General features: G+C 52.1%; 12 protein-coding genes across 12 annotated transcripts; 5 read left to right on the top strand and 7 right to left on the bottom strand.

Annotated features, from left to right (window-relative positions):
• Positions 1 to 49: 49 nt before the first annotated feature.
• SNOG_11199 (hypothetical protein) lies at positions 50 to 176 on the bottom strand (the record flags this gene model as incomplete). The annotated part of the gene is made up of 2 exons (XM_001801391.1): positions 50 to 107; positions 139 to 176. 2 exons carry the CDS (start codon positions 174 to 176, stop codon positions 50 to 52), a joined length of 96 nt encoding a protein of 31 aa, XP_001801443.1.
• Positions 177 to 373: 197 nt separating this feature from the next.
• On the top strand, positions 374 to 1,474 carry SNOG_11198 (hypothetical protein; the record flags this gene model as incomplete). Its single annotated transcript, XM_001801390.1, has 2 exons — positions 374 to 1,076; positions 1,236 to 1,474. The coding sequence occupies 2 exons, from the start codon at positions 374 to 376 to the stop codon at positions 1,472 to 1,474; spliced, it is 942 nt and encodes a 313-aa protein (XP_001801442.1).
• Positions 1,475 to 1,478: 4 nt separating this feature from the next.
• On the bottom strand, positions 1,479 to 1,796 carry SNOG_11197 (hypothetical protein; the record flags this gene model as incomplete). The annotated part of the gene is made up of 1 exon (XM_001801389.1): positions 1,479 to 1,796. One exon carries the CDS (start codon positions 1,794 to 1,796, stop codon positions 1,479 to 1,481), a length of 318 nt encoding a protein of 105 aa, XP_001801441.1.
• Positions 1,797 to 2,898: 1,102 nt separating this feature from the next.
• Positions 2,899 to 4,710, top strand: SNOG_11196 (hypothetical protein; the record flags this gene model as incomplete). The annotated part of the gene is made up of 1 exon (XM_001801388.1): positions 2,899 to 4,710. One exon carries the CDS (start codon positions 2,899 to 2,901, stop codon positions 4,708 to 4,710), a length of 1,812 nt encoding a protein of 603 aa, XP_001801440.1.
• A 271-nt stretch (positions 4,711 to 4,981) lies between these two features.
• Positions 4,982 to 6,778, top strand: SNOG_11195 (hypothetical protein; the record flags this gene model as incomplete). The annotated part of the gene is made up of 3 exons (XM_001801387.1): positions 4,982 to 5,022; positions 5,194 to 5,428; positions 5,465 to 6,778. 3 exons carry the CDS (start codon positions 4,982 to 4,984, stop codon positions 6,776 to 6,778), a joined length of 1,590 nt encoding a protein of 529 aa, XP_001801439.1.
• Positions 6,779 to 6,990: 212 nt separating this feature from the next.
• Positions 6,991 to 10,072, bottom strand: SNOG_11194 (hypothetical protein; the record flags this gene model as incomplete). The annotated part of the gene is made up of 3 exons (XM_001801386.1): positions 6,991 to 9,112; positions 9,164 to 9,919; positions 10,038 to 10,072. The coding sequence occupies 3 exons, from the start codon at positions 10,070 to 10,072 to the stop codon at positions 6,991 to 6,993; spliced, it is 2,913 nt and encodes a 970-aa protein (XP_001801438.1).
• A 340-nt stretch (positions 10,073 to 10,412) lies between these two features.
• Positions 10,413 to 11,412, top strand: SNOG_11193 (hypothetical protein). Its single transcript, XM_001801385.1, has 4 exons — positions 10,413 to 10,485; positions 10,559 to 10,589; positions 10,699 to 10,846; positions 10,912 to 11,412. Exons 1-4 carry the CDS (start codon positions 10,469 to 10,471, stop codon positions 11,175 to 11,177), a joined length of 462 nt encoding a protein of 153 aa, XP_001801437.1. The 5' UTR covers positions 10,413 to 10,468; the 3' UTR covers positions 11,178 to 11,412.
• Positions 11,413 to 11,772: 360 nt separating this feature from the next.
• Positions 11,773 to 16,240, bottom strand: SNOG_11192 (hypothetical protein; the record flags this gene model as incomplete). Its single annotated transcript, XM_001801384.1, has 4 exons — positions 11,773 to 11,993; positions 12,430 to 13,259; positions 13,491 to 13,983; positions 14,023 to 16,240. 4 exons carry the CDS (start codon positions 16,238 to 16,240, stop codon positions 11,773 to 11,775), a joined length of 3,762 nt encoding a protein of 1,253 aa, XP_001801436.1.
• Positions 16,241 to 16,962: 722 nt separating this feature from the next.
• SNOG_11191 (hypothetical protein) lies at positions 16,963 to 17,679 on the bottom strand (the record flags this gene model as incomplete). Its single annotated transcript, XM_001801383.1, has 1 exon — positions 16,963 to 17,679. The coding sequence occupies one exon, from the start codon at positions 17,677 to 17,679 to the stop codon at positions 16,963 to 16,965; it is 717 nt and encodes a 238-aa protein (XP_001801435.1).
• A 621-nt stretch (positions 17,680 to 18,300) lies between these two features.
• SNOG_11190 (hypothetical protein) lies at positions 18,301 to 18,906 on the bottom strand (the record flags this gene model as incomplete). Its single annotated transcript, XM_001801382.1, has 1 exon — positions 18,301 to 18,906. One exon carries the CDS (start codon positions 18,904 to 18,906, stop codon positions 18,301 to 18,303), a length of 606 nt encoding a protein of 201 aa, XP_001801434.1.
• Positions 18,907 to 19,248: 342 nt separating this feature from the next.
• SNOG_11189 (hypothetical protein) lies at positions 19,249 to 19,845 on the top strand (the record flags this gene model as incomplete). The annotated part of the gene is made up of 1 exon (XM_001801381.1): positions 19,249 to 19,845. The coding sequence occupies one exon, from the start codon at positions 19,249 to 19,251 to the stop codon at positions 19,843 to 19,845; it is 597 nt and encodes a 198-aa protein (XP_001801433.1).
• A 670-nt stretch (positions 19,846 to 20,515) lies between these two features.
• SNOG_11188 (hypothetical protein) lies at positions 20,516 to 21,391 on the bottom strand (the record flags this gene model as incomplete). The annotated part of the gene is made up of 2 exons (XM_001801380.1): positions 20,516 to 21,075; positions 21,232 to 21,391. The coding sequence occupies 2 exons, from the start codon at positions 21,389 to 21,391 to the stop codon at positions 20,516 to 20,518; spliced, it is 720 nt and encodes a 239-aa protein (XP_001801432.1).
• Between the last annotated feature and the right edge of the window lie 495 nt (positions 21,392 to 21,886).

Raw genomic sequence — 21,886 nt, 5'->3', positions numbered from 1 at the left:
GCCGACACTTATACTTACACATGCTCTCGTCGGCTTGACGCATGCGGCACTACCCGACCAGCTGCGTGGTTGCGTCGCCGAAAGGCTGCACACCTCGGTCGTTGGGACTGGGCACTCATAGAACATAGGGCCACTTACAGGCAGTTCAATTTCTCTCGTTGTCCTCTTGTGCGCATCGTGCATCTCAGTAGCAAGCAACTAAGCCGAAGTTGCGGCGCTCCAGAGACCTGAGGTCGGCAGCAAGGATCCACGATCGATAGCCTAACACCCGGCCAATAAGACCCCGACCGCATCCGGCTGCATCCCGGCAGCCCTGTGCCGTTGATACTCGACCCGTTGCGATCAACAACAACGTCGACTACCATCCATGATCATGTCGGAGGCTCTCAAAATCGAGAGCAGGCCAATTCCGGCCTTCTACTGCTGCTATCTACTGCGATCGAAGAATCGCAAATCCTACTACATTGGGAGCACACCCAACCCTGCACGTCGCCTGGGTCAGCACAATGGGTCGAGCAAGGGCGGCGCGAAACGTACATCGATGCAGGGGAAGCGGCCGTGGGAGATGACTTGCATTGTTACAGGTTTTCCTTCCAAGTTCGCAGCCCTCCAGTTTGAGTGGGCGTGGCAAAACACGCACGCGACACGACATATCGACAAAGATGTGCGAGATGCAAGGGCCGAGGAACTGCAAAAGGGCAAGAAGAAAGCCACCTCGCCTGGAAGGAGGAGAAAGAGGCCGCCCATGTCACTCGAAGCAAGGCTGAAGAACTTGCATCATCTGCTGAGTGTGGATAGCTTCTGCCGGTGGCCCCTGAATTTGAGGTTCTTCGCACCGGATGTCTTTGTGCAGTGGGAGAGACACACCACGAAAATGACGACGACGTTGAGGAAGAGTATCACGATACAATTGACGCCAGCTGAGATTCCCAAATTAGCCAGTGACGTCTCGACTGAGCTACAGACACACTTTATCCCCGAGGTCATCAGAGCAATCCCTGTCGCATACGAGGACTGCAAGCAGTACATTGAAAAGTCGAGAAGGGTGCTTGAAGATGATCAACGGCTGGGTTGTGGTGTGTGTAAGAATCCGGCGGACATGTCATCATCGCTGATACTGGTCTGCCCCATCGAAGCATGTCAGACAGTATCACATCTGTCTTGTCTGTCGAACAAATTCCTCACCGAAGGAGGGGAGCTCGAAACTCTCGTTCCATTAGAAGGTACTTGTCCAGGATGCCGCAGCTGTATCAAATGGGCAACAATGATCAAAGAGCTCAGTCTGCGCACAAACGGCGAAGAAGAGCTTAAGCTTCTCTTCAAACCCAAGCGGAAGAGGAAATCAGACAACCCCGCAGAGTCAGATGCAGCTGATGGGCAGGCGCTCGAACAAGAGGACGAGGAGCTTGATGAGACGTGGATGGAAGACATGAGTCAAGACGAAGAGCCGTCTCCCGTCAAGAAATCGAGATGATTTTCTACCACTCCTCTACCACCCGCAGCGCTAAATCTTCCCGATCAACCCGCTCAATACACCGGTCAACCTCATGCTTGACCTTCTTCTGCACCTCCTCCAAACTCGCGCCAGCATCAATTCTCACAAAATCCTCGCCCTCCTTCCTCCCCATCAGCGTCTCAAACAACTCCCGCACACGATCCTGCATCTCCTTCTTCTCGTACTTCTCCGTGCCATATCCGCCTCTCTTCGCCGCATCATCCGCTGAGATGTCCAAGAACACGCATAGATCTGGCCGCGGCAGACCGACATCCGGTTTTCTGCACCACTCGAGCGTCATGCTGGGATTGTGCTTGGCAGCGGAGTATACGCAGCCGCTGTAGTAATACCGATCGATTATAATTGTAGTTCCGGCTCGTAGGTCAGCTTCGATAGACGCACTTTCATACGTTAAATCAATTCCAACACTTCTTATCCTTTCTGAATAGATATACACTCACGCAGCTTCCCACCGATTCGCAGAAAATAGCAGATGGATAACGTGGTCTTCAGATTCAGTGTCGCCAGCCAAGTACGCGTTGATCATTTGCCCAATGGGCGTTGTTCGATCTAATATACTGTAAGCTACGGCTATTCTGTATGAATCAAGCGCAGCATTTACCGGGAAATCTCATGTGTCGCACTTTCAAGCCAGCTTCTTGCAGCGATGAGACGAGGAGTTGGCATTGCGTGGATTTTCCAGCGCGGTCGAGACCCTCGAGAACGATGAGTTTGCCGCGTGGCATCTTCAAAGATTCTGAGATTTGGTTTCGTGGGAAATAGCAGTTTATTAGAATCAGAGTCGTTGTATTCAAGATTGCGGCGAGTTGGTGGAGGAAGACTGATGGGATCTCTGGGATGATTGCTAGCTTTATGATAGGTGACAGGGGTACGCGGGTTAGACGGGGCTAGTGGGACGCTAATATGGGGACTAGGGTACTGTCGACATCGTCCAGTGACTTCAATGTCATGATGGTCGTGCTTCTTTGGCGCGATCGATGTATCTGAATCCAGATATACATGCCATGTAGCCTTTCCTGGTAAGTTGTGGTGAGATTGAGATGCCGGCAAGCTCGCCGTTTCGCGCTTGTCCTCCTGGCAGAACTACACAACACTTCCGAGGTCGCAACGCGTGAGATGATGATTTAAAGAGTTAGGGGCTGCGGCTGGGCTCTGAAGAGAAGACATAGCAGAACTTTGGAAATCAACCGAGGATTCAATCATTTAACGTCGAAAGACCAAGGACATGTCCTCAGCCTCATTGCTTAGATGATCTCGGTTAGGTGTAGCGTCATGTAGCAGCCTGATGCCCCTCTTGAATCGCTCGCAAGGCTCCAGAATCAGCTGGAGACTTCAAGCAAATTGCCACACTGATATCTACAGATCCAGCCCGCTATCCTATCATGGCAGATTACATGTTTGAGAAGTTCAAAGATGCTCGGTCCGAGATCAGGATCCTTACAGTCCTTCCAGGCAGCACAAAAGATCCTGTTTCGTGTACATTGGAAAGCGCCAGTCTAGATTCCTTACCAGTTTATGAAGCACTCTCCTATACTTGGGGCAACAATGATACCAAGAACCCAATCCAGATTGATGGAAAACGTTTCATCGCCTTCGGGAACGCGCAAGATGCACTAGTCGAACTTCGAGACGCCATTTCGCCTCGTCGCATCTGGATAGACGCTATCTGTATCAACCAGGAGGATCTTGAAGAAAAGCAACATCAAATTTTGCTAATGAAGGCCGTATACGAAAAGGCATCTCGTGTCGTCATCTGGTTTCCGAGACCGAGAGGGAATGCGGATTTGGCCGTGGACTTGCTCAACGAGCTGAACGAACAACATGATGCCGGAACACACACTGTTCAGAGTATGCAGGGAATACATCGACCTAGGATGAGATCCCCCGAGTGGACTGCGTTGAGAGACTTCCTACATCATCCCTGGTGGCGGCGCGTTTGGACTTTCCAAGAAGTTGTTGTGGGACGCAATGTTGTCATACAATACGGACGACATATGATACCTTGGAAACGTATGCATATACTGGGCGATGACAATAGCATGTTATACAGCATGTTTATTAAAGAGCCCGGCGAAGGTGAGGACTTTGGTGTCGGCCATCCCGATGGCTGCAGCGCAATACCCATCATCCAATGGCTAAGGGATCTGCTCGAAGCCGGCGAAAGATGCTCACTTCTGGACCTTCTGCCTCAATGCTGGTTTCGACAAGCAACGAACATCAGAGACTGTATCTATGGCTTATGCGCTCTCGCCTCCGACGTCGACAGCCTGGGTATCATCCCCGACTACAGTAAATCTGTGGAGGATGTACTTACAGACGCAGTGAACAAAATTCTTCTAAAGTACGGGACCTTTGAGTTATTTTGTAAGGCAGGATGTGGCTTTGATCGAAATTTTCCAGGTCTTCCCTCTTATGTGCCCGATTGGACGAACATCCCAGCTGCCCAACCGCTGTACTGGCACTTTTACGAAGGTCCACAGACCGTTCCACTAGCAGAAAGAGGCATAAATTTGCATGAAGATGGTCAGTTGCAACTCAAGATTTATGAAATCGACTACATCGAACACATCAGCACCAAATTACACAGCACTGCTGGAGAGGATGAATACAAACAACTCATATCGTGGTTTGACGCCGCTGAGAAGCTAGCCATTACTCACGCCCGCGATCCCTACACCATGACGATACCTCAATCCACCAGCATTCCTCTATTCGAAGCATTCTGGCGCACAACAATAGCCGATTCCGCGAACACCAGCAACCGCACCCGCCCACTCCCAGATACATACCATGGCTATCTTCGATGGAAATACACCTTATCGCATCATTCCGGTATCTCAGCTACCTCCCTCTTCGAGGACATAGAGCAATACAGCGATCGTTATCGTGACCCCATGGACGACACGCTAGCGAAAATGGTCGATTGGTATAACACTGTGCTCGTCACGTCGTGGGATCGCGCGTTCTGCGTGACGCGCGGTGGTATGGTGGGTTTAGTACCTGGCGGTGCCCGCCCGGGCGATCTTGTGTGTCTGATACCTGGGGGCGCAGTGCCGTTTGTTATGCGTATGCGTGCATCTGTAAATGAGTGTGAGCTTGTGGGAGAAAGCTACTTCCATGGTGTTGGCGCGATTGAGGGCGTAAAGCAGTTGAGGGGTGAGGGGAAAGAGCCGTCTGTTGTGTTTTTAGTTTAATCTACACTGTGAAGATTCTCTGATGGGCACTCCACAATCTGTGATTTCACTTCACGGTGAAATGAGGCTTTGGGGGATTCTATGGTACAAAAGTTGATTCCGTCACTGACTTCCGACTCCCGGATGCTTTTAAGGGAATCATCCCTCCCATACATTTGTTCTCTCTCACCACGATTCTAGTCGCAATTCCACAAGCTAAAAGGCACTTATGAGTTGCACAAGCGCCCTCTTCTTCCGTGTTACCCTTCATGACACTGTCGACGTCGTAAAAATGAAGTTTGTCGTGTTTGCACTCCTTCCTCGAGGCAGTAAGTAGGCTTGGGCAGTCAAAATCTAATTGTCGAGGAATATGCGGGTCGCATGAGTGGGTGCATGTAGTAAACGAAAGAGTAGACGAAGGATGTAGAGAGGAGAACCGAGCAAGAGTTGATGCGTTTGATGCATCTAACTTCATCACTACGACATCTAAATATGCATGTGTAGTGTTGATGGCGGGCAGACAAGTCATTGGCCTGTCAGCCTGCAGCAAGCCGCAGCAACCCTCGGTTCAGCCTTGGTCCTTCTGCCTCCCGCAACACCAAATTTTACTTTCAGCTTCCTTTCGACTTCAGTTTACATTCAGGCTTTTGAAAACCGGGTCTCTATCTTTAAAGTGCTTCCTGCACATTCAACAGCCTCCGGGAAGCGAATCGGGACGGACCGTACATCGCAGACCTTGGTACGCAACGCCTAGGCTACTGACTCACCGCCACAGCACCCCATGGACCCATTGTCCATATCGGTATCCTGCATTACCTTGATCACGACAATAACGCAGGTATCGGTTGCCGTGACAAACTTTGTCAGGGAAGTTCGCGATGCACGTGGAGACCTGGATGCAATCTCTCGGGAACTGGTCTCGCTCAAATCCGTGCTCGAGCTGCTCGCTGAAGATACAGAAGGACCTCACACTGCGACATTGCCTGAAAGATTGAAAGACCAGATTATCGATATTCTGAAGAACTGCAAACATGTTGTCACCGACGTGGAGGCTTCTCTTAAGAAACACAGTGCTTCGCGATTGGGAAGAGCGGGACATTGGGCTGTGGGCGGTGGCAAAGGCGATATGACGAAGTTCAGATCAAGTCTGGAGACGCACAAGACTGCGCTTGGCCTTGCGCTCGACATGGTGGCTATCACGATCACTCGGGACATCAAAGACGATACCCAGGAGATTCGCAAGGATACTGCAGCAATCAAGGATGATACGGCTTTGATACTTGAGCAAATCGCCCAATTGCAAGCTCAACTACCGCAGAACATCATGAAAGACACGTCAAATCATATGCTCCACAGATATCTCGACGACCTTTCAGACTTTGCGGAGTTAATGTCCAATCCACCAGAAGATGAGCCAGAGATATCAAAGACTGTAGACAGCGAGCCCGAAGATGAAATTGCATCTTCACCTACCTCTACTCCAAAGAATCCTGAGGTCCCTCCTCATCGTCGACCGTCGTCATTGTTGAGGGAGATGTATACGGAGCCACTTGGCACATCTACTCCTCGCAACAGCGTCCAGCACATTTCCAAAGAGCCCTTCAAATCACCAACGCCCAAACGCGCATCGATGCCAACAGCCGCTCTCCATGCAGGAACAGCTGAAAACCCGTGCTCGAGCAGGCAAGAAGAAGATGTACCACAATCCCACCAGAGCTCGAGCCCGCCGTCATTCCAGCATCTTAAACCCGACCCCTCCGCCCAAGACGACAATTCTCCGTATGTTCCCCGTTCTTTCACGACGCTCTCGATCTCTCCATGGGCACTTTCTAGTCGGAACACTTCTACGCCCATTTTTCCACAAAGCGCACAGGACGCCGTCACTTCTCTCGCTGCCGCACCGAAAGCCCCCAAGAGTCCCGCAAAAGAGACCGGTGTTGTAGACGTGGCAAAAGCAAAGGTCAATGCTCCACGTGGCAAACAACAGGGTTCTCAATACTACGTACCGGCGTCGAAGAAACGTGTACGAGTAACCGCATCGGGACGGGATGTACCGTGGAGGAACTGGGGGAAATTGTTCTTGAGCTGACCGCGGGGAACGCGATGCGAAGACCCGGTGTATACTAGTTCAGCTTTGCTTCGTAGTTGATGACTTGGGGAGTAGTTGTTCCGAGCCTGGGAAGCATGGCGTAGAGATTAGACACTAGTATGAGGACATGTCGCCTATATTTCGTATTCCATACTCTACAGTCTACACATTCATCATAACATTCCTCAGTCCACCCCTATCTCATCTTCCACTCAATGCTCATGCCCATGATGTTCATGCCCCTCCTTCTCCCCAAAATCAATCCTCCACCCCCTCCCAACACCAACATCTGGCTTCCTCACCACCGCCCACGCAGCCTTCTTGCCCTCGGCCGCATGCCACTCCACCGCCGTTGGCCTCCTCCTCTTCGTCTCCTTACTGCCCTCCTCCATGACAACTACACTCTCCTTGCCCTTCCACGCCTTTGGCGCGCCCACGATGATAATCTTCTCAATCTTGACTTTATCCATGCTCTTGATGTATTTCTGCGCCTTGGAGCTGGGCGCGCTGGTGTCGAGGTTGCCGGACGTGAGGATCTGGCGGCCGCCGTCGAAGTTGAAGGTGCGGTGGATGAAGGCGCCGGATTGGTAGTCGAAGGTTTCGCCGTCGTCGATGTAGAGTGTGCCGGAGGCGTTGCCGTCTTTGTCGAGGACGACGACGAGCGTGAAGGGGTCGTATTTCATTAGACCCGAGGAGCGACGGGGGCGGTCGCGGCGGGGGATGATGTGCCCGCCTTGCATGAGGAGAGGGATCTTCTCGAGAGGCGCGGGGACGGTATGATGGCCGGCGCCACTGTAGGTGGTGTAGTCAAAATAGTCGTAGTAGGGTTGGTCGTCGGCGATGTAGACGGAGACGCTGTCCGCACCCTCCTTGGTCACTGGCTTCGCAAGAAGACCAGTAGAGCCGATGTAGAGCTGATCGTCGACGGCAAAACCTCTCTCGTCTTCGGGGTGTACGTAGAAGTTGGGTCGGACAATTGGTGCACCATTGGTGGCCGCCTCGTGGAAAGCAGTGTACCAAGCAGGGAGCAGCTGGTAACGTAGACGCAAAGCCTGAGTGATGATCTCGGTATAAGGCGAGCCAGCAACGTAGGGCTCGCGGCGACGAGTGTCGATGTGAGCGTGACCTCGGAAGAAGGGGTAGTAGATACCAGCCTGGTACCAACGAGTCAAAAGTTCCTTGCTAGGATTGCCGAAGAAACCTCCGACATCTGCACCAGCAAAGGGGAAGCCAGAGATACCCTGGTTGAGGACCATGGGCAGCGAGGCCTCAAGATGAGCCCACTCAGCTAGGTTGTCACCTGTCCACATGGCAGCACTACGCTGACTGCCGGAGTAGAAAGCACGCGTGAGAACGAAAGGACGGCGAACCTCGCCCTTCTTGCGCTCGACAATGGCTTGGTACGTGGCATTGTGGAAGGTCATACCGTTGATATTGTGCACATCGCGATGCTCCCAGTTACCGTGGTGCAGGTTATCCTTGGGCATGGTAGTCTCAGGTCCGTTGAAGACTGAAGGCTCGTTCATATCGTTCCAGATGAAGGTGTTGTGCGCAGTGCCCTTGAACTTGTCGTACTTGAACAGACCCTTCCACCAGTCGATGGCAGCTGGGTTGAAGCAGTCAACCCACATGGAAGAGCCCGGCCAGCACCAGCCTTCGTACTGGTCGCCATCCTTGTTCTTGACAGCCAAGTCTTTCTTCTTAAGCTCATCGATGACGGGGTAGCTGTCAGTATTCTTGATGTGCGGGTCGATGATAGCTACTAGCTTGCGCTCCCTCTTGTCAAGCTGCTTTTGCATCGTATCAGGGTTGACGAAAGTGAGAGGATCCCATGTGAAGTACTTCTTCTCCTGGGTGTACTCAATGTCGAGCCAAATGACATCGTATGGGATGTTGAACTTGTCGAAGCGGCGGTCAACATCCTTGACATCTTCATCGGTGACGTAGTTCCATCGACACTGGTGGTATGCAATAGCAAAGGACTGTGGCATGGCAGTGTAACCAGTGAGCTCACCATACTGACGGGTCATGTCCTGAGGAGTAGGACCAAGGAAAACAAAGACGTCCATGATACCACTTTCGGACATCCAGTGGGTCTGGGTGTCAGTGTGGCCCTTGGTGCCCAGAGAGAGCGGGTTGGCGGTGTTCTTGGTCTTGACAATATCGATCCATGTCTCGGCAGCATTGAGCCAGAAGACACCCACGGTCGATCCCTTGCGATGCGCCTGCATGAAGGGAATTGCCCCGTAGAGAGTCATTGGGCTATCCAGCTCATACTCGAATACGTCAGCGTTGTATAGGCGGTAGGGCTCCGTGTAAGCGTTGTCACCGCCCCTGTACGTTTGTCAGCCTTCCTTTTCTCACTCTTCACCAGAGGCTTCTTACTTGGTGGTCTTCAATGATAACCCGGTGGCATGCTCCGGGATACCAAAAACGTGTTCATAGCCAGGGAACGAGATGTCCAGCGCAACAGCCTCAGGCCCTCGGGGCTTGCTGTCCGTGTTGCCACCAAACGTCTCTTCCCACCATGTGCTCTCATCCGGTCCTTGTGCTTCTGGCGCTGGCTCTTCGTCCTTGGTCCCTTCCTCGCCCTCTTTCTTCTCTACAACCGGCTTCTCCACCTTTGGCCGCCAATGTTCCATGTTCATGAAGCCTCGCTCGTTGAACTTGACCTGGGTCTCGCCGTCGCGCTGGAACTCGATTGAGAAAGGCGCGTGTCGGATGATGGCCTGGTGGTTGCCGCCATTGCCATAGACAACCTTGGTGAAGCCAGCGTCGGCTGTCTCGCTCAATGCCGCACCCAAGGCTGGGTTTAGGCCCCCAACGATTGCCCACTGTCCAGCCTCATTGTATCGCTCTTTCCTCGCTTTACTCTCATGCCTGAGCTCAACCTGCCCCTTCGCCCTCTTCTCTTCGTTGAGTGTGACGCGCGCAAGGCCTGATTCGAGGAACGTGATGGTGAGCGGGAGGGAGACCTTCTCACCGCCCTCTTGTACAGTCTTGAGAACGACAGCCTCTAATTGGCCTTTGTTGAATTTGATAGACGCGGGTTCAAGTGCATACGGTGAGGTCCAGGAGCTCGAGGCAGATACATCGTCGGCGAATTGGCGGTTGCGCTTACAGAAGCCGGACTGGTCGCAAGTTTTGAAATTTTCGTGCTTCACAGCAGCTGCAACGATCAGTTAGCATTCTCCACACGATATAGAGGTCCAGAAGCGATGTATCTGGGCGATTGGAGCTCCGGGACGCGAGAACATACCAGCTGGAGCGAATACGCTGCAGAGCACCGCCCATAGCAGGAACAAAGCCGTCCACCGGGGAGCGGCACTATATGTCATCGAACTCATGGCTGGCAGCTAACAAAATCACAATTCGCAAGCCAGCCCAAACTTATCTTGACCGTCTTTCAACGTCACAGCGATGTTGAAACGTGTAGCTCCTTACATAAGCACCCTTGGCGTGCATAACTTGGACCCTTTTTGCACAAAGTTATGCATCGAGCTCTAGGTCGTGCTACCCCTCGAATGCCCAGACCTTGAGCGCCAGCGTAGCATACCCCACCTTACCTACGACAAAATTTACATGTCCGACCCTTCTTCCTCTTCTTCTGATCCACCAATCTTCAAAAGACTTGGACCCAAAGACAGATCCTATTTACGAAAGAATATCGACGCACTACAAGCCGCCAATATGAGCAACGAGCAGACGTACGTTTGATGATTTGCACTGAGATGGAGGGGTACTCAACAATCATCGGCGGTGTACTAATTGTTGAGATAGCTTCATTGCCATCAAGCCTGATGGCGTCCAGGTATGCCAATTGCCCCGGGTATCTCTCATCAAACGCTTCAAGTCCATTGAGCTGCAATGAGGGGTAGCCGTCCATCTACCATTGAAGATGCAATACTAACACCCCCCAGCGTGGCCTGATCGGCCCCATCATCTCCCGCTTCGAGAACCGTGGCTTCAAGCTCGCCGCCATCAAGCTCATCACCCCCTCCAAGGAGCACCTCGAGAAGCACTACGAGGACCTGAGCGACAAGCCCTTCTTCCCCGGTCTAATTGCCTGTGCGTCCCCCCCACAAATAGCCCTCCCCTCCTCCCCTCCCCCACACACCACTAACACCACCCAGACATGGGCTCCGGCCCCGTCTGCGCCATGGTCTGGGAAGGTCGTGACGCCGTCAAGACCGGCCGCTCCATCCTCGGCGCCACCAACCCGCTCGCCTCCGCGCCCGGCACCATCCGTGGCGACTACGCGCTCGACGTCGGCCGCAACGTGTGCCACGGCTCCGACTCGGTCGAGAACGGCAAGAAGGAGATTGCCCTGTGGTTCAAGGAGGGCGAGGTCCAGAGCTGGAAGTCTGCTCAGTTCGACTGGGTTTACGAGAAGCCGTAAGCGTGTCACGCTGATGGGGTACGGTTGGCATGGGAGTTGCGGACGCTTGTTGAAAGGCTAGATGGACTGGTGTCTAGTAGCCAGGATTGGCGAAGGGCACGGTTTGGTCTGGTGGAGTAGCGAAGTGTCTGCGATGAAGGTGCTGGTTGTTACTCTGATGTGGCTACGAGGATATGATCGCGATGAAAAGGAACATGATGTAGAATCAAATGGGACACAATGCATGATCTCAAGAGATGTGCCAGCTCATGTGATGTGATTGATTTGAGGGGATTGAGCTGCTGTGCAACTGACATCGATGCCAACACCTTGCCCTAACGATATGCTCCCAATGTCCATGCAAACGCCTTGTGCCATCCCGGCATGCAAATCCGTATGCAGACGCCATGACCCGCATCACCCTTCTAAATGCTTATCCCTACTCCTCGTCACCCTCTGACTCCCTTCCTCTCCCTCCTCCATCCCCTCTTTCTTATCCTGACTCCTCGTCACCCTCTGACTCCCCTCCTCCTCCTCCTTCCTATCCTGACTCCTCGTATGCACCTTCCCCTCCAACTCCCCCTTCACCCTACCCAAAAACCACCCCCTAATCTTCTCAACCTCCCTCCATTCGCCCTCGCCCCTCTCCACCACCGGGCCCTTTAACCTCCTCTCGCGCCCTCAACTCCCCGTACGCACTACGCTTCGCACCCCAAACAGGTTTCGCATAGCGCCACACACACCAACTACTTTCGTCCGCGGACGTGAGTGTGGGGTGACGGTTGAGTGACTTGACGGCGAAGGCGCGCAGGAGGACGACGTCGCCTGTGTCAGCGGCTGGAAGGGCATTTTGGTAGGGGCGCAAAGAATGTTGACGGTCGTTGTGGCTGGCTAAGGTGGATATGTCGGTGATGTGCAGTGTCGTGGTCCAGTCTTTCCGGGCCCCTGGTGGAGCGTTGAGGCAGATGTGGTGCCCGTCGGTGACCAGAGCGAGGACATCGGGGTTCGAGGAGGTGTGGAAATTGTGACGAGCGGTTGAGAAAGTATGTGAGAGCGTTGAGGGGGGTGTAGTATGCTAATGGTGTGGAGAGGCCGATGGAAGGTTCGTCGGGTTCTTCGACGGTAGTGATGGAGTGCTCGGAGGATACGTCGGGTGAGTGTGCTCTTGGTTTTGCTGAAGGGGAGGCGGCGTCAGTCTGGACGGCATTGCGGCGAGGTGTTGATCTTGTGACGCGGGTGGGAGAGGATTTGACGGGAGTCTCAACCGCCATACTTTCAGTCATCATAGATTTTTTGATCGAGCGCAACCCTGCGGATGTGGCTTGAGTGAGCTGGGGTGTAATTGGCAAGGTCTGTTGTTGCTGCACGGCGAGTGTGCTGTTCTGCGAGTCCTTGTTGGTTTGCTGTGTCGCATCTGGAGTGATTGGCCTATTACTGTCCATGATCGACTGGCGGTTTAGTGATTGGAGAGGCGCAGGAGCTGGAGTAGAGCTCCGCATGGTTTCGTCAATATCGGCTGACGCCGGAGGTGAACTTGGAAGCTCAATGACCTCACCTTCACCCGCAGGGTATGCGAGTCGCTTTGCTTTGGGCGTTGCTGACTCTGAAAGGTTATCTGCTTGTTGTGATGCTAACGAGACATTGCGTGAATGCTGCCTTGTTACTCGCGTTACGCGAGGACTGGACGCGGCTTCTGTCGAGCCTCTTGAGCGCAGCTTTCGGCCAGGGCTGCCTTGAGATGTTGGGTCAACCATCGAGAAATCTGAACGAGCCGGACTACTTTTGCTAGGTGCCACTTGCGTTCCGCTCCTCTTCCATTCGGTCCTCACTACTGCTCGAGTTTCGGCTTGCGGTGCACTTGCTGGGGGAGGCTTCAAGTTTGAGAATTTGTTCTGTTCGTGATCTCCCAGTGGATCACTAAAGTTTGTGAACGTGTTCCATTCGTCCGAGTACTTGACAGTAGACAAAGAGCGCTCAGAGTGTAGGCTCTCCTCTTCTGAGTCCTTGACGAAGGACGCATTCGAGTATCGACCCTGAGAAGCATCAAGCGCTTGTGAGGGTTGGAAGTCTTTTAGGAAATTGTCCATATCGTGTGGTTGAGGACTGGAAACATCAGGTATGGACTCTACACTTGGTTGCGATGCATGTTTGCGAGGGCTGCGATGTGCGGCGACAGGTGTGATAGCTGATGTACTCTTGATCGGCGAGAGCAGTTTCGATCGCGAACGCAGACTGTATGGCGAGGCGTGGCTCCCGTCTACCGACGGTGATATTGTAGATCGGTCTTGAGTCATGGGTGGGGACATGGTCGTTCGTGCAAGAGGAGTCACAGACGCCTTGGATTTCGTCGATCTCGTGGTACGCTTCGGTGGAGAGATGTCATCCTTGGCAGGCGATGCAGATGTCTTAGCTTTGGACCTAGTATTCCTTGCAGGTCCGGAAGCAGGCACGGCAATGGTGTGTAATTCCCCGACTTTGTGACCCTCCTCAGACACTTCGATCAGCATCTCTCCAGACGGTTCTGTAGTTTCTTGTCCTTGCGTATCTAGCTCGCCCATCCGGAACACCGAACCCTCCTCGACTGACTCTAGCTTCACATCAGGATGGAGTCCCTCTACATCCTCTGTCTCCCACTGCCCGCTATAGAAAGAATCGGCCTCGAGTAGGGTTCCCTCCATGAACGTGTCAGGAATTTCCATCCCCGGGTATGGTCCAGAAAGATCCACCATGAACGGCTGGTCATGCACATTGGCTTCCATCATGGCCCGTGATCCTTCCTGTGTTGTTGTGTGAGCAGTTGCTGTCCCGTGGGTGTTCGTGGTAAAGTCTGGAAACACAGGCGCGTAGTCCATGGCTATTAACTCACTATGTCTTTCATCACTTTCCGGATTCACTGGCTGGGTGTGCGATGGGCCAACATCCTGGTGTTGGAGAGAAGCATCGAGGGTATTCTGAAAGCCTTCTTGATCTGCCTGTCCAGCATTGTTGTAGTTCAGAGTTTCCGGTATCATGTCGTCCACCTCTCTGCTAGCTGGTGGCGACCCCAAGTCAACAATCGTGGATACAGGGGCGGATTGGCTGGGCCCCTTTGGCATGCCGTCCTCCCTCTCGATCTCGTCCGCAATTGGGGCTTCATCTGGTTGGGCTTGTTCCTCGATCTCATCTTTATCAGAGTCCTCTAAGTCGGGGTCTGAGGACAGTTCGATGACCTCAGGCACTGCTTGCTTGGCTTTTGGAGACTCCGCTTCCAACGCTTGCCCCGCCACTGGAAGTTCATCGACCATTTTAGATGCTGTTGCTGGGCCACTCGCGTTATTGGTTGTCTCTGTTTTGAAAGTGGCGTTGTCCGGGATTGTTTCCGGTACCTCGTCCGAGCCGCCTGAAGCTACAGATTCGGCATCGTCCTGATCAAGCTCGATCGAGCTTGTTTTGGCGGCCTCCGGTGCCGGCGAAGATAGATCTAATGGTCTGCTGTAGCCAGCGCCATCCATACCAAACGTGAAGCGTACGGGTGTGAAAGCTGACTCGTGGTCTGGGTGGAACGGATTCGCTTTTGACGATCCGATTGAGCTGAAGAAGGAATTTTCCATGATGTAGCTAGCTTCACTGGGCGGCCTCTCTTCCTCCGCCGTCTCGAGCTCCACCGCTGGTTCGCTGGTCGAGGCTTCATCGAAATATGATTCGACGTTGGATTCACGTTCTCCAGGGAATGGCGAAGGAAGAGGGAGAAGAGCTGAATCTAGAGGCTTTAGGGTTGGACTTGCCGGCTCGTTTCCTATAGGTGTAAGCGCCCCAGGAGATCTAGGCACATTGAAGCTCGTATTGAGAGGTGATAGAGTCGGCGGCGGCATGGCGATCCTGGGTACTGCCTCTATCTTTTCCGCGCCTACAGAGTCAACGTCGTCTATCGTGACTTGCACAATATCTCGGGTCTGCGACTCTGCTAGGGTACCGCCATCTTGGACCATGTCCCCTGCGTGGACTCCAGACAATCCTTGACTTATAAGCTGGGACGACTTCCCCGCTACACGGTCTGGCTCTTGGCTATTTTGCTCCATGTCTTCAGTGGCAGCCTCGGTCGGACTGATGCTAGCAGCATCTGTATCCTCCAGTGTTTCTTCCTCCGTGTTGGCTTCTGTGTCTCCTCCAAACGCGTACTGTGAGTCTATAGGTCGATCTTCGTCAGGTCCAGCATACAAATCGTAGTACTCGCCGTCTCGAACAAAGTCGTCGGGATTTGGTTTCTGCATTGCTTTTGTGTCCACCCCTTGTACGCTTGGGTCTGCGATCGGTGCTGCTTGAAGCTTGTCCTTGTCTATCACTTCTGTTCCTGCAGCAAGAGACACCGATTGTGATTTGGAGGGGGAGATTGGGGTTCGCGGTAGTTGTGATGGGCGACTGGGTGATGCGTCCATTTCCTCCAGCTCTTCTTCGGTCCCGACATCGCCCTTCTCGGGAGATGGTGTCCGCGCATTGTATGTCCATGCTTTCCAGTCTCTGTAAGACTTCCGCCGCCTCTTCTTGTCATGTCCGTCTGCATTCTCGTCTGTCAAAGGATCGTATGGAGCTTCGAAGAACGGGCCATCAGACAGTCGTGCGCGCTTGAGGAATGCCGGAGAAGACCATTGCTGGGCAGAACCGGGAGTGGAACTGGTCTGTTGGCGAACAGGCGACCGTCTTGCAGGTGTTGGTGCTGCATCGTACAGCTCGAGGTTCGCGATTTCGGCGCCTTCGCGGAAGACCTGTACTGCCACGGTTTGTTTATACTCCAGCTCCCAGTCGATGCTCCGTCCCGGCGTGCTGACAGTGTCATCCTGTACGAACTGCGCGCCTCTTAAGCTTAGGACGACCTCATCTCCAATTCCCACGCCCGTTGTCGCAAGTGCTTTCGCGCTGGAACCGGAGAAGCGAACCCGGACCTGGCCCTTCTTTCGCCGTAACCGGAAGTCAGATTCGGCGAGGAGTAGCGCAAATTGTCGCTGCGAGGAGGAATAGGGCCATATCAGGGTGACGGCGGCTTTGAACTGCTTCGTGTCGCGGAAGGGCAGCTCTGGGTTGAGCTCCGCGATATGTATCATGTCCATGTTGAGGTGCGCGTCGAATGCGCATTTGGTGTTATGCCATCGACATGTTTATCTTATTATGATTAGTATCCCACAGCTCGTCGGCAAGTGATGCGTGAAGTGTTGAAAGATAGTCGAGCGCACGCTGGGCGGCTCTTTCCGTCATCTCAACGCGGCATTCCGCGCTAGTCGGCGCCTTTGCCGTTTCCAGTTACTCTCACTTGACAACATCGACGTCTCTCAGCCTTTATCCACAAAGCAGACGTCTTTTAGTATGAACTAAAGTAGTTTACTTCCCTTGTCACTATTGATGTCCACTGTAAAAAAAGTACAACGTATATAAAAAACTCTTACTTAGAAAGCTGCCGGTGTATTCTGCTCTGGAAATCGAGCGGCTCGATATTTCCCCCTGTGACAGAACAAGAACATAAAGCTTATAAGCCCTGCATTAAGAACGCCATTGTAACTTGAGCAGCTCGATATTAAAAAGTACCTAAGCTTAAAAGTACTGCATTAACTGAACACGAAAACTGAGCAGCTCGATATCTGTTCCTTTCCTCAGAATCTGAAACCCGATTCAGATCTTCATGTAGTAGAAGAAATGCGAGTGTCGGGAGATGCTGTTAAGTTTCTTCATATAGTATACGGGAGGCGACACAAGCTCCTGGATGAAAAGCCATTCAAAATTCCAAAACACCGCAGGACAGGATTCCTCGCTCTCTTTGATGCATAACATGAGCCTCCTAATTCCCAGTAGCGGAAGAATGCTCGAGCGGATATGTGCCCGGCGGCATGCCCACATCTCCTGACCCAGTCAATGCTCCCTGCAGTACGCGCATCACCCTCTCATCCTGCTTGCCACAGCCCCCACTGCCTTCGACTTGCCAGACCGCTTCGACACCCTCTGGCGTCAAAACCCATCGGAAAACATACTTTCCTGTCGATGGGCGGGCCACGGTATGCCGAAAATCATCCGCTCTGCTTTTTCCCACGATCGGCATGTGCACAACAATGCGGCGCACATTCACTTCTTCGCGAAGAATTCGTGAAATAACCCAGTAAAGCAACGCGATCGTGCGCGATCCGTCGACATCACGCGCAGAAACCATAGCAAGAGTGGCTAGGTGGAGCTTGCACAGCGGCAAAAGATGATTGTAACCAAAGCTGGGGAACAGTATGTCGGGAGAGTCAAGTTGTCGTATGTGACACACGTGGAGGTGTTGGCGTGTGAGGAAAGAGCTCGGGATGGTGAGATAGGCTGATTGAATGGAATCTTGGAGTGCGGTGATGTGGGCGTGCATGATCGGTGGACATTCGCTGTCGATCTCGGATTTGATCTGGTGACAAGAGAGGTAGAGGCCGAGGTAGGCCGTGAAGGGAACGGAGATGGGGATCTCCATTGCCATGTATTCGTAGACGTAGTAGCGGAGCTCTATGGCGAGGTCGAGGAAGGAAGTCATGGTGACGGGCGATCGGATTGCGACAAGTGCGGCCGAGGTGGTGTTTGGAGATGGAGCAGGAGGAGATTGAGTACTGGAAGCTAGAGCTGCTGACTTACTTCTACGCCCGTTACGGTGAGCGATATCAGGAGGTGGAATTGACAAGATCATTGGATCCAACGGCGTCTGACATGACAAACAGCGTAGCTACTGGTTCCTTGCGCATGCTATCTAGGTACACGTGGATTGTCCCTTCACCTAGCATCTATTCTCGCAACTCCTTACCCTACCGAGATTGAATCGCTCAAAGTCCTCAATCAGGCTGATGGGGGGCTGCCATCTATCTTCTCAATGCCGAGACCAGGCAGCGCCAAAATGCGTGTTCCCTTTACACCTACATGACATGATTCAATAGTTTTAGGAACACGCTTATAATCTCATAAAGTGGTTTGATTACATACACAACTACAAGACATTACATGATTCTACAGAAACTTTTGAATACATCCAGATTACCTCGACCCTTTCTCGTTGAGGCAAGGCGGACATGAATCCCGCTGCCGTCTGGTGCTAACTTTGCGCATTTACTTAGTCTCCCACATGACTTTGACTTTTCCGTCGAGGTCCTTGTGCCACCAAAATTCAGACACGTTGCCGGCGGAACGATCCCTCTCCGCCTCCGCAATCCCATGATCCCGGCATCTCTCTGTTCGCCGTGCGTTCATCCCCGGTATCTGCAGTACCAATGACTTGAGTCAGCTTTACATTCAATGACATCCGAATTCTGTATGGTGCACTTGCCTCAAGAGTGATGCAACCCGCATTCACGACCTTTCGGCGAACCAAACCTCCAATTAAAGAGATAACTCTCAGTGTATCGCCTAGCGAGAAGTCTTCCAGCAGTAACTTGACTTCGATCAGAGCAAAGTATAGCTCGCAGACTTTCAGAAAACCTGGGTCTGGCGTGTTGAGTTTTGCGCCGGTGAAGAGGAAGTCTAGGGACATTTGAACATGCTGCTTTGCGTAGACTGAGGGATCAAACTTGATCGTTCCTACAGGCAGAGAATCTCCAATCAAGTCCAGGTGCTTTTGAAGTATGGAGCCGCATTCCTGGTTCATCTCGTTGCGAACTTGGTGGCACGACAGGTAGAGGCCATGATAAGTGGAGAAGTAAGTGTATCTCGGGATGGCGATGTAAAAATACACTTGATAGCGCAATTCTAGCGGTAGATCAAGGAAGGAGGTCATGTTGTGCAACGAGGTGAGTTGTACTTGAAGCTGGGCAGCCGGAGATAAAGTGTTTGTTCGTAGCACCTGCCTAGGTAGGTACGCTAGCGCGGTTTTGGGTAACGTTTGTGCGACCTCCATCTGGTTTAAATGTGGTCACCTCCCCTCTTCCCACTCAAAACTGCGACACCACGCTGAAAATCGAGCAATACCACATCCTATCATCAAGATCTGCTATCGGCCAGTATGTGCGATACTGCTGTATCCTCTACGGCGTCTACATTTCCATTCCTCAAGCTTTCACTTGAGCTCAGACTCCACATCTATGGCTACATTGCAGAAGCAGTGCCCCGTACAACACACATGTCCGAATACGCAGGCCTCTACCTCTCATCTCATCAGGTCAAGGCAGAATTCGAGGCCGAGTACATGAGAGCCTCGGAGCCTTACTTCACTGAACTCGCCAATACACTACGAGTGTCACCAGTTGTTGCGGTTCCCAATACAATCACATTCGTGACCCGACAGTGGTTTAATTTGAGGATCCCTCCATCTATCCGGCCTCAACAACGTGTGATGCACACACATGAATTGTTCTTCCGCCTCAGTCACCCAGGAATGCTGTACAGAACGGACGACAACTGGAACACGATCAAGCCAATCTTCGCCTCTCACCTGGAATCTATATCTTTATTCTTTGACGGAACAATCACGGATGCATGTCCTTGGTATGAGTGGGTAGTTGAGGTGCTGTTCGCGAAGATGAAAGAGGTGGGCACAGTCAACACTAAGCAGGTTTCGATCATGGTCAAATTGAATGATCGACCCGAGGTGAACATGACGGAGCATTTTCCCTCAGGCTCTGATCTTGGAGAGTTGTGGAAGCTGAAGGAACGTGTCAAGGATGGGAATGCATTGTACTACACTTGGACGCGTGTGGGACCGGAACCCAAACAGTGAAACATGGTCTGACCGCATAGCAAAGTCCGGCCATTCCCTTAAATTTACGAAATAACATCCGGGATAACGAATGGAAGTGTGCAAAAAGGCAGAATGCTGGTAGGAAGACAAAATCAAAAACATTCAGTTTTGTGATTCCTGTCACTCGTCCGCACATGTGCTGCCAATTTAGAACAGCAATCCAGACAAAGGACCGTCTGGGTTTGCGATTCAGGGCAAATGAAGCCAAAAACATATGCTATTTTCCTGACTAACCGGGTAATCTCCACGCTTCTCACGTCTCTCCAGTCCACTTGACCTTGGCGGATCCCATGGATAAATGCATAAACAAGACGTCTGGAAACTTACTATGCGCAACTGCATGTTGTAGGACTTGGATGTTTCTTAGATTGAATTAGAATTTCGAGATGGAGAGACAAAGTTTACAGAGAGCGCTTAAGGTAGACCAAATTGGCGGGGGATTCGACCTACGAGAGCACGCAACAGCTGAGGAAAACGGGAAATGAGGAATATGTATTAATTGAAGATTCACGCTACAATTTGTACAAAAGCTGTGATGTGTGACATGTGAATGTTTAAATCTTACAGGCGGTACTGACTTTGAACCTGACAGTCCAAAAAAGCACAGTGGTATCTTGGCTAATAGTCTGAAGCGCCTGTGGAGCCCCGACTAGCGGTATTTGCATTCGTAACGCTTCTGCAGCGACCGTTCTTCCTTCAGCCAATTCCACGATTCTAGTAACTCATTCAACTGCCGCAGGTTAATTTCTACGCACTCAATCTCCTGCCACCCCCGGACCGAATGATCTCCGTCGAGCACATAGTTTGGCTTGGGAAAGAGCTGTGTACGACAAGCGGGACAAGTATGGCTTTGACGCTGACACGCATGGATCCAGGTTTCTAAACAGTCTTGACAGTACAAGTGTCCACAAGGCTTAGTGACGACGGCCGGATTCGTTGGACTGTCAGAACAGATGATGCAGTCGTTCTCAGCCATGTCATCCGCCGATGCGCGAGCAGACACTTCGCAAACGTTGATGGGCTTGCCATTCCATTTCAGTTGAAAGTCTCGCTGCAATAACTCATGTTCGGCGGAAAACTCTATTCGCAGCTTCCTGACTTCGCTCTGGACTTCCCAGTCTGAAGGAATGCCAGATCGCTCTCGGAGGCGCTCTAGCTCGATATTGTAATCTTTCATACTTTGACCACCCATACGGTTACAATAGAACACTAAACGCGCGTTAAGATTCCAAGCAAGACAGAATAATAGCCGGGTCTCACGGCTTGGTGTAGATGGCTTCGCTACCGCGTCCTGCCAGAGTGAGCGTTGCGCTACAAACGCTTCGCTCGCCAACTTCGAGATTACAACCACCTATTTATTCATACGAGCTGATGTAGTCGCAGAGTCAGGAAGCGCAGCAAAGGCATCTAGGAATGTCAGCACGTCGATAACGTACTCCGCGTCTTCGTCATGCTCACCATACAAGCGGAGGAAAGCTTCCACAGGTTCCTCTTTGAGAAGACCAGCCATGACACACCGCATCATGTTTACCCAAAGAAATTCGCTGCTGATGTCACGATAATCTAGGTCGAGATTGTCAAAAACTACCGATACCCAAAGGCCGAGGTCATTAGTAATGACATTGTAAGAAGGCTGTGCTCGGATAGCCAGCCGACTTCGTGGCGAAATTGCCAAACCATCTGTTAGTGCATGGAAACGCGGTACTTCTCTCATGTCTCCATCTCCTAAGTTCTGTTCGAGGTAAGATAAGGCTTTATCTGATAGCGGCCCTCCAGGCGCCTTTTCAAAGGACGTCGTCAAAATTGAAGGAGTCATTGCGTCGATGAAAGTTCTGTAATAAAGAGATCAGATGCGTGACTGGATTGGAAAGATCGTTAATTTAAGTCATTGGAGTTGCGATCATTGTGAGCTTTCAGCGTGCAATACTAAGACGACGACCGCATCACAATGGGTGTTGTGAGAGCCCCGGGTTCGGTGACCTCAAAATGAGTTGTTCAAGTCATCGATCAGACATGTTCC

The sequence above is a fragment of the Parastagonospora nodorum genome (genome assembly GCF_000146915.1).
Source record: "Parastagonospora nodorum SN15 chromosome Unknown scaffold_18, whole genome shotgun sequence".
Taxonomy (NCBI): domain Eukaryota; kingdom Fungi; phylum Ascomycota; class Dothideomycetes; order Pleosporales; family Phaeosphaeriaceae; genus Parastagonospora; species Parastagonospora nodorum.
This window is presented reverse-complemented; position numbering and strand designations above follow the sequence as displayed.